The following is a 10,409-nucleotide window of genomic DNA, read 5'->3' as shown; positions in this document are numbered from 1 at the left end:
TTCGCGGGGCAGTGGACGGCCGACAAAGGCAGGCTCTGTCCTGGGGGGATTCCGCAGGGTGGCGGGGGGGATTGCTCCATTCCGCCATGGACTCCGAGGGGCTGGATTCTAAAGAATCCGGCCTCACTGGAGTCCATGGCGGAATTCTCTAACATCCCTATATCTACTAGGCTATCTAGATGGCACGTGATATCTGCAGCCTTCACACCAGGCAGGCAATTCACCATGCTGTCTACATGCCTATCACAAACCCAGCTGTATGTGTCTAATGACTGAATCCCGCACTACCACAAGCCCCCCTCCCCCCAGAGGCACATCCTTGGTGCAAGAGGATATTTGTTTGTCTTCCGAGGAATGGGTCCCTTCTAAGGGATCATTTCCCTCTTCCTCCGAATGATGCTGTCCTTCCCTGAGACCTGCACTCTCCATGAGAGCAGAGGAGCTGTCACCCCAGGAGTGGGACACAGCTAATAGGTCCCTGAAGGTCTCATCCACCAACCTCTCTGCCTCTCTTAGCTTCCCCAGGTCAGCAACCTTGGCCTCAAGGGAACGGACTTGTTCTCTGAGAGCCAGGAGCTCATTACATCGAGCACACATCCATGACCTCTGTCCAGCAGGCAGGTAGTCATACAGGTGGCACTCGGTGCAATACACTGGACAGCCCCCATCCCTCCCCGTTGGCTTCCTACCTTCATAACGGTCTGTTGTTGTTTTGCTGTTGCTGTTGTTGTTGTTATTATTATTGGGTTTGTTCACCTGGAAAATTAAATTGTTACTTGGAGGAGGTGGGGAATTTATTTATAGTCGTTTATTTACACTTACTTGCTATGAATAGGGAGGGAACAAATGGATGCTTTGCTATGAAGTTAACAATCACTGTAAGAATATTTCTTCCTCTTAGGAATATTTCTTTAAGTAGCTTTCAGTATTTCCTGGTGCATTTCACACAGTAAAGTAATACACTATAGTGAAGAGAAATACAGTCAAATGAAATGCTCGAGCCAAACATCTCTAGAGATGCTCTACTCTTTTGGTATTAGCCATAAAAGGAAAACTGCAGCAAGGTCCAACTTTTTTATTTGACCTCAGGAGGGGCTAGAATGTGGGTGTGTATGTTCGTGTCTGCACATGTGTGTGCTCACGTACTATTATTCTGACTTGCCATCATTGTACATTATTCATCATTTCTGCAGCATCATTCATCTTGCAAAGATTCATTGCTCTCTTCTATAGGGAAGCAAGCTTGCTGGTGCCTGTAGACAGGTTTCTGGACACCCTCTCCAGCTGCTCTTCTCCTACCAAACCGTCCAACGGGTCGGATCCCTCGCCCGGTATACCAGGAAGGATCAATATCAGGATCTGGAAGGCAAAACCCAGCAGATAATGAGAACCCAGTGAAAAGAGAAGTTTTGTTCACTTTCATACATACTACAATACTTTCATGGGCCTACCATGTTCCAGATCACTGATTTGGGGATGCAGTGTTGGCATTCTAGCATAAGTTAATGAAGCACAAGCAAATCCTTTTTCGCAGACGACTCCACTGACCTGAGAGAGTACCATGTACACAGAGAGTGCTCTATGTGCACTGATGGATGATGATTTCTAGCAGTGGCAGTAGTAACCAGTAAAAGGAAAGCATAAAAGGACTCTGGCAATTGGTATCCATGAGGGTTCATGATGGATACACAGCAGTCTAACATCTAAATGCTCTTCCTACCATTCTGGGGCCCTGGTATGGGTTGCACGGTTGGGGTATAGTGTGGCTTCTGATAAATGGCCATGTAGACGAACCCTCCTCTAATCCCACACAGTAGCCATCTTAATTCTGGTACTTTGTGCCTTGAACCTCCTGGGAGCAAAGGTTACAGATCAGCAAACCCTCCTTACCCTGATCTGAATTCCTTTGTCAAGTTTATATTCCACCTTATCTGGTTTGAAGATTGGGCTGTACATCCATCCTTTTGTTCTAGCTGTCAGACCAGTTATACGTAGTTGCCATTTATTTGTTTGTTTGTTTGTTTATTTTTTTTTTCATTTCATTTCATTTCTATACCGCCCAATAGCCGAAGCTCTCTGTACCTTAAATCACTGCATTTCACAGTGCTGTGATGGCAAGGACAAATGCATCTGCAGAAATGTCCTTTTCAGCACAACTGCAAAAGCTGTATCAGCTGTGCCCTCTACAGGCCCCTTCTCAGGACTGGGCCAGTGGGGCCTGGCCCCAGGAAGCAAAGCTTCAGCTCCATTACAGGATTGGTGGCTCCACCACTCTTTTCCTGACATTCCCATGTGACCGCTGGGCTCGCTCTCAGCGGTGCAATGAGGGTAAAGTGAACCACGGTGCCTCAGTACCAGCCATATCTGTAGGAAATGTGGCCCACTGCTGGACACTGTGGGTCGTGGTTGTCAATTGTGGACACTGTGGTTCACTGCTGCACCCAATGGACACATCAGAGTTGGGGGAGAGCAGCAACAGTGAGAAGAAACTCTTGGGGAGGGGTGAGGAGGCAGAGGAGAGGTGAGGAGGCAAGATGTCTCTGTGGCTGAGAGTGCGAGAGCAGAGCACTTGTGATGGTGAGGGAGAAGCAAGGCAAGGCACAATCTCTTGGCTAGGACTGCAGAGTGCACATGGTGGGTGGTGGTGTGGCTATGGCGTGAGCAGGAGTCATCTTGCAAAGATTCATTGCTCTTTTCTATAGGAAGCAAGAAAAGAGAAAGACACAGGCTGGCTGGCTGGCTGGCTGAGCCTCAGCCAGCAACTGTCTCTTTTCCTTTGGGAGGAGGAGGAGTTGTCCCCACCCACAGCGATGGCCAGGGAGGAGAGGAGAAATGGTAAACAAATGGATAAAACTCCCACTCAGTGCCCATTGCCATGATGAGGCTTCAAAGTGTGGGGGAGAGAGGAACTGGGTGGGTTGGGGGTCACAACTTGTTTTATATTGGGACTTCTGGTTGTAGGCCAGCAAAGAAGCAGCCAGGCATTTTTCAGAAGGGAGGGAGGAAAAGTGACAGCAGGTCTTACTAAGTTATCTTACCTATTATTATTTTTTCTTTAAGAACAATTGTTGTTGGATTCCTGTAGGCTGCTTTTGGGCTCTCTCGTTCAGTTTGGGGAACAGTCAGAGTGACAAAATTTAATTTCTCTGGCGCCTTCCCAGGCTTTTCGCCTCACCATTCAGGGCACAGAGGGTATACTCTATGTTGAAGTCTAGACTGAGTTTATATTTTGCACATTATTCTGTTCACATTTTATTTCATTAATTTAATGAATTCTTTAAAATTCCTGTTTCCCACTTGGGTTTTCTATCAGGTTGCCTGTGGCTCCATCCTCTCAGTTTGGGGTACAATTCATAGCCATTCTTGGACACCCTGCCCCTGCTGTCCAGGCAGCTGTACGTACACCTGTGGAATAATACATTTTAAAAGTTCTGTTTCCATTTAGGGTTTTCTATCCGGATTGGGTTGTGGCTTAGCTCTGCTCTCTCACTTAGGAGCACACATTAGAGTCACATGAATACTTTGTTCAGGCAGCTTTTGATCACTGCAGTATATTTTAAAGCCCCTCTTTCCCCTTTGGGCTTTTTCTGTCGTGGTCAATGTGTGAATAAAGCTTGGTTCCCAATGAGAATCTTCCTGCTGTGCTGCTGCAGCTGCACACAAGGCCACTCAAGCTGTGGCAGGCGGCCATTCCTCTGCAGGCCACATCTGTAGGAGAAAAGTTCCAGAGGATCCTAAGGACCTGGGCAGCACACACAGCTGCCTGCACAAGCACATCTCCCCAGCTGTCCCAAGTGTAAAGTAGGAGATGGGAGGTGATGCTTTAATAGTAGTTGGTACAAGGGGCTCCCCTAGTTGGAATAGCCAATTTCCAGTGACAAGGTTGTCTGGTGCCCTTGCAGAATATATGCAGAGGAGGAAGACAGAGAAGATCCACCATTCCCTGTCGTTTCCATAACTGGAAGACTGCTCTAGAAAGCAAAAATGGATTTCCGGTCACTGCATAACTAGGAGACTACATTGGGTGTAATCTCCCTATACCAGTCTAGTCTACATTTACTGAGAGAAGCCTTTTCCAGGCTCTGTGCAACAAGGGGAATGTACTGGCCACTGGACATTCATTGTAGAAAACCTTCATCAGACTCAGTACTGATTGTTTAGACTCTGCCCAAGAATCCAGCCACCTTAGGTATCCAGGAGTGCCTGTGTATGCACCCACCCCCCACCCCCACACATTTGTGTGTACATTCTCTCAAAAAACAACCTGCCCCAGCAGAATCTCTTGGGCCCCACCAGGAGAAAAATTGGATCTGGATCTGCCCCTGTTCCTCTGCCACACATGGGCCAGATCTATATCTGGTGTCATATTGATACAATCCCAACATGGTGACGCTATATCTCTCCTGCACATTTATACTTTGTCATTTATACCTTGTCATTTATACAATGACACCTGTTGTGGTATGTTGGATAACACTGAACAAAGAGCAATAGTGCTAAACGCTAAAAGCCCTAGTGTATGGATGGAGCCCTGGTTATCTGACCTACAAGAACTTACTTCTGATTTCCATGGATCTCTGAAGGATTTGGCATTCAGTGTCAGGCAGTACCAGGCAGTCCAGCAGCAGCAAGCACAAGAGGCAGACAACTAGGAGTCTCATTCCTTTCAGGTTTTTTCCCCTCTCTTCAAAATTCCCGTAACTTGTGTCAAAAAGGTAGGGAAGTGCACACCCAGCCTGCAGTAACATTGGAGAAAGAATTATGTCACCAGTCTCGTAAAAGGAAAATACTCCTCAAAAGAGGTTTTGACAGAACTGGTACAAAATTCTACAAAAATACAAGAAATTTGAAAGCTGAATTTCAAGAACTATTTGATTTCCTGAAAATTTATATTTGGGTACCTGTGTTTTGTCACCAAAATTTAACCACTGATATAAATACACATACGCTTTTCATGGTGGTCAAGAAATGCTGACGACCATTGGAAACATCAATGACTATCATAAGAAACCTTCCTTTCCCCTTCCTTCCTTCCTTCCTTCCTTCCTTCCTTCCTTCCTTCCTTCCTATTGAATTCCTTGTCTGTCTTTTTATTTAGATTATAAGCCTGTGGGCATGAGTTTATCATGAATTCTATTTGTTATAGTGAACAGTGCCTTGTTTTTAAACATTTAAGAAATGCTACAATGACAAATGCTACATAACTATTACTAACAATATATCATCATCATCATTTCTGAAGCTGATTAGAAGACTGGCCATCCATTGGGAAGAAGAGACAATGATTGAGGAGCTGTCTTAACTGTAGCATTTTGAACATCCAGGGGATTTGGAACTTTGGATCTTTAATCAAAGTCTACCAAATGCTGTACCTATACTTACTTCTTGGAATGGATTTATGTCCACTTCAATGCAAACTTTCCAAATTTACTCTTCTTGAACCTAAACACAAATTGAAAAGCAGTTTGCCACCAAATCCAAATACACATTCAAAGTTTACAATGCAGTTTGCACACAAATGCACACAGTAGACGCAAAATATATGGATTTCCAAAAAAAGATTGCATACAAATAATGTGCATATTTTAAAAAATGCACAGAAACATTTTATTCAATGGGAAAATCTCTTGAAAAATGTATACATTTGAAAAAAAGTGTGCACAAAAATGTGTACATTAGGAAAAATATATAAATATATATAAATCTTTGTGAAAACTAAAACTAAAATAAAATCACAATCCAATGTGGAATTGGGATGGAATGAACTTCACACTGGAAAAATGAGAACTGTAGCAAAATCAAGTTCAACAGATTCACCATACCTAATTTTAAAGTGTTTGCTATGGTGAGAAAAATAATCTCTTACTTTACTCTTTTAAGACTGCAATTGTGAATGTAAATGCTGACATTCAACTTCTCTAATATTAATTTTGAACTATCACATTTCCATTTGAAATAAGCAGTTTGGAATTTTGGAGCTGTTGTACCATAGCGGCTATGAGAGCTAAACTACACATAGAATCATTGAATCATAGAATAGTAGGGTTGGAAGGGGCCTACAAGGCCATCGAGTCCAACCCCCTGCTCAATGCAGGAATCCAGGTCAGAACATCCCTGACAGATGGCTGTCCAGCCTCGTCTTGAATCCCTCCAGTGTGGGAGAGCCCACCACCTCCCTAGGGAATTGGTTCCATTGCCGTATTGCTCTAACAGTCAGGGAGTTTCTCCTGATGTTCAGCCGGAATCTGGCTTCCTGTCACTTGAGCCCATTATTCCGTGTCCTGCACTCTGGGATGATCGAGAAGAGATCCTGGCCTTCCTCTCTGTGACAACCTTGCAAGTACTTGAAGAGCGCTATCATATCTCCCCTCAGTCTTCTCTTCTCAAGGCTAAACATGCCCAGTTCTTTCAGTCTCTCTTCATAGGGCTTTGTTTCCATTCCCCTGATCATCTTTGTTGCCCTCCTCTGAACCCTCTCCATTGTGTCTGCATCCTTCTTAAAGTGTGGTGCCCAGAACTGGACACAGTACTCCAGATGAGGCCTAACCAGTGCTAAGTAGAGAGGAACTAGTACTTCCCGGAATTTGGAAGCTATGCTTCTATGAATGCAGCCCAAAAGAGCATTGGACTTTTTTGCAGCCACATCACATTGTTGGCTCATATTCAGCTTGTGATCGACAACAATTCCAAGATCCTTCTTGCTTGTAGTGTTGAGCCACGTATCCCCCATCTTGTAACTGTGCATTTGGTTTCTTTTTCCTAGGTGCAGAACTTGGCATTTATCCCTATTAAATGTCATTCTGTTGTTTTCTGCCCAGCGCTCCAGTCTATCCAGATCACTTTGAATTTTGTTTCTATCTTCCAAAGTATTAGCTATCCCGCCCAATTTTGTGTCATCTGCAAATTTTATCAGTATTCCCTGCACGTCCTCCTCCAAGTCACTAATAAAAATGTTGAAGAGCACTGGGCCCAGGACTGAGCCCTGTGGTATCCCACTCATTACCTCTCCCCAGTTTGAGAAGGTCCCATTGATAAGCACTCTTTGAGTCCAATTCTGTAGCCAACTGTGGATCCACCAGACCGTTGTTTAGACCCTCTTTTGGGAGAAGACTGAGCCAAATTAGGAATTGAGCACCTCTGCCTTTTCTTTGTCATCTGTTATCGTTTTGCCATCCTTATTTAATAGCTGAACAGCCATTTCTTTCCTCTGCCTTTTACTATGCACGCAGCTGAAGAAAGCCTTTTTGTTGTTTTTAGCATCCCTCGCTAACCTTAGCTCGTTCTCAGCTTTAGCCTCCCTGACACCATCCCTGCAATTCTGTGCTACCTGCCTGTACTCTTCCTTTGTTACTTGGCCTTCTTTCCACTTCCTATATGTGTCCTTTTTTGTTTTCAGCTCATCCCTAAGCTTTTTGTGAAGCCACCTTGGCTTCGTCTGTTCTCTTCCACCTTTTCTTCTAGTTGGAATTGTTTGTGATTGTGCCTTGAGAATTTCCTTTTTTAAAAGCTCCCACCCATCTTGGACTCCTTTTCTTGTTAGTGTCACTTGCCATGGGACCTTACTGATCATTGTTCTGAGTTTATGAAAATCAGCTTTCCTAAAATCCAGGGTATGTGTTTGACTACACTCGGCTTTTGCTTCCCTTAGAACCAAGAACTGAAGTGCAACATGGTCGCTTTCCCCCAGAGTTCCTGTAACTGCTACTTGATCCACTAAGTCATCTCTGTTGGTTAGGATCAAGTCAAGGATAGTCGATCCTCTAGTTCCTTCCTCTACTTTCTGTAGGAGGAAGTTATCCACCACACAAGTCAGGAATTTCCTGGAGGGGCCATGTTTTGCAGAATTTCTCTCCCAACAAATATCGGGGAAATTGAAGTCCCCCATTACTACTACATCATGCTTCCTTAAAACATTGGCTATTTGCTTTTCCAAAGTTTCATCCTCGTCTTCTCCTTGATTGGGTGGCCGGGAGTAGACCCCGACCACCAGGTTCCTTTTATTCTTTGCTCCATTTATTTTGATCCAGATGCTCTCGATGGGGCTACCAAGCTCCTCCTCCTGTATTTCTGTGCAGAGACATGTATTTTTCACATACAGTGCAACCCCACCTCCCTTTCTGTTCCTCCTGTTCTTTTTGAACAAGTTATATCCTTCAATTGCTGTATTCCAGTCATGGGAGTCATCCCACCAAGTCTCAGTTACGCCTATCAAGTCATAATGTCCCTCCTGTATTAAGAGTTCAAGTTCGTTCTGTTTGTTTCCCATGCTCTGGGCATGATGTTAATTGTATGAATTTATTTATTATTTGTATTATTTATTTATTATTACATTTATATCCTGCTTTTCTCCCCTCTTGCAAGGAACCCAAGGCAGCTTACATGATTCTCCTCGTCTCCATTTTGTCCTCACAACAACCCTGGGAGGTAGGCTGGGCGGAGAGTCGGTGACTGGCCCAAAGTCACCCAGGGAGCTTCGTGGCTGAGTGGGGGCGAGAACACGAGTCCTCTTAGTCCCCACCCAACTCGAACTGCTACACCAGACTCGAATGCAGTTAACATGCAAGTTAAAAAATAAAACAAAATAGGGGATAGAGTGGGAGAATTCAACTTTTCCTCCTTTGCTGTAAACCATCCCACTGAGGCTGCAACCCTGTACCCATAGGAGTAAGCCTCATCGAACTCAACGGGTCTTACTTCTGAGACGAGGCATGCATATGATTGCGCTGTGAAACTGATGTTCTCATAGGGAGGGAAGGCTATTGGCACCAGTGGGAGCTCCTCTTGAAATGCACACAGCCGTTCCGAAGAGATTTTCATTGGGACCATGTGAGGAGGGGAAAGGGCTACACTGTCTCTCCCCGCTCCCTCTGGTCTCTCTGCTGCTTGACAGCCCCACCCCCATGGCCCCACCCCACTACAGCTGCTATTTACATTTTTTTGAAATGTGCATGTTAATTGCATTCCGATCTTACCTCTGCCATGAACCCATCAGGCTGGCCTTAGCCAAGGCTCCCTCTCTCCCCTCTTTCAGGGACAGCCACCACCTGAGAACAGGGGAGCAATGCCAGGTCCAGGAGGAGCCCAGGACAGGAACCTCATCTTTCAAGGAAGGGAAGTGCAGACCTGTCCAGCACAGGCTGAATTGGCAGTCTTGCTGGCATTACATTTAGTCAGCTTATTAGCCCATGTGGCACCTGCCTCTGCCACCATTATCCCCTCTACACAACTGTTAATTCACAGGAGCCCCTGTAACATTAACAACTGCAAAATAAAGGTCCAGTTCACTTGCTACTGAAATCAACGGCTGGACTCCCATTAATTGCAATAGAGGCTAGATCGCACCCTAAGGCTGTTACTGTGTGACTCTTTGGTTTAAGTGTATGTTACTATTTCATTCTTTGGAAGCTGTGCACAGTTTCTCTCCTCTTGGTGCTCAGAGGACATAAGCACAGCTCAGCTATCTACCTTGGCAAGTCTATCCCCTTCTATCTAAAACACGTTCATAGGGTTGCATATTCTTGTGTGTGCATGTGTGAGGAGGCAGGGTGGGGGAGTGGTTCATCCCTGAGCATCATTTTTGGAGCTTGCTAGAATGGGAAAGTCTGGACATTGCAAAGATTTCAGACGCTTGACCTGGGCAGCCTATAAAGCCTTGAAAGGAACCTGACCTGTTACTCATGAGACAGAAGGCTTAGGGTAATGGATGGCCATGAATAGAGATGAATGTGGCTTTTGATGGCAGTCCTGATCCTCCAGCCTCATGAAGCACAATGAGTGGGCCCGCCTCAAGTTGCAGGTGTTGGAGGGACACTGTTAAAGGGCAACAAGCTGTAAATTACTTAGGGAGCAATCCTATGGCCACTAGACACTGTCTAGCAGGCCACAGGATATGCTGTTTTCCAGGAACCAACTGCCCCCCTCATCTGCGCTGCCTCCGAGGCAGCGCAGAGAAGCCCCATCCTCCGCGCTCCGAAGAGGGGCGTGGAGTGACTGAAAAGGGGCAGGGCTGGGGGTGTTCCAGCGCAGGGAGAGCAGAGTTCCATGTATGACACATCCAATGTGTCGTCAGCAGCCTCCTCTCCCGGTCGGCCCCCCCGCAGCTAGACAGTCAAAAACAGCTGTCTAGTGGAAAATAGCAGGGCAGGAGAGGCGCGGAGGGAACGATCCCCCCCATGCCTCTCCTGCCTTGCTTTGGATAGGCGGTTGCCTCTGAGTTCAGAGGCAGCCGCCTATCTTGATAGGATTGTGCCCTTAGTTTATTATTCTATGTTTACCGCCATGGTTTGGGGTTTGGAATTTCTGTCTCAGCAAACAGGGGCTGAATGTGGGGTTCCTCTTCTAACCCAGTTGCTGGGGCAGCATGAACATAGCCTGCTAGAAAATGGATAATAAGCTAGCACTGATAAGCT

At 45.6% G+C, this 10,409-nt stretch overlaps 1 protein-coding gene across 1 annotated transcript; it reads right to left on the bottom strand.

Moving 5' to 3' along the window:
• Positions 1-800: 800 nt before the first annotated feature.
• Positions 801-4,673, bottom strand: PRLH (prolactin releasing hormone). Its single transcript, XM_084830211.1, has 2 exons — positions 4,559-4,673; positions 801-1,359 (listed from the first exon to the last, which is right to left on the bottom strand). Exons 1-2 carry the CDS (start codon positions 4,659-4,661, stop codon positions 1,196-1,198), a joined length of 267 nt encoding a protein of 88 aa, XP_084686337.1. The 5' UTR covers positions 4,662-4,673; the 3' UTR covers positions 801-1,195.
• Positions 4,674-10,409: the final 5,736 nt, after the last annotated feature.

Source organism: Heloderma suspectum, chromosome 1 (genome assembly GCF_057233095.1).
Source record: "Heloderma suspectum isolate Gila_16-S chromosome 1, 16-S_ref, whole genome shotgun sequence".
Taxonomy (NCBI): Eukaryota; Metazoa; Chordata; class Lepidosauria; order Squamata; family Helodermatidae; genus Heloderma; species Heloderma suspectum.
This window is presented reverse-complemented; position numbering and strand designations above follow the sequence as displayed.

Coding starts and splice junctions, on each gene's coding strand:
- PRLH (XM_084830211.1), bottom strand. CDS start 4,661: ATGAGACTCCTAGTTGTCTGCCTCTTGTGCTTGCTGCTGCTGGACTGC. Junction 1,360..4,558: donor GAGATCCATGGAAATCAGAA/GTAAGTTCTTGT, acceptor TTTGCCTTCCAG/ATCCTGATATTGATCCTTCC.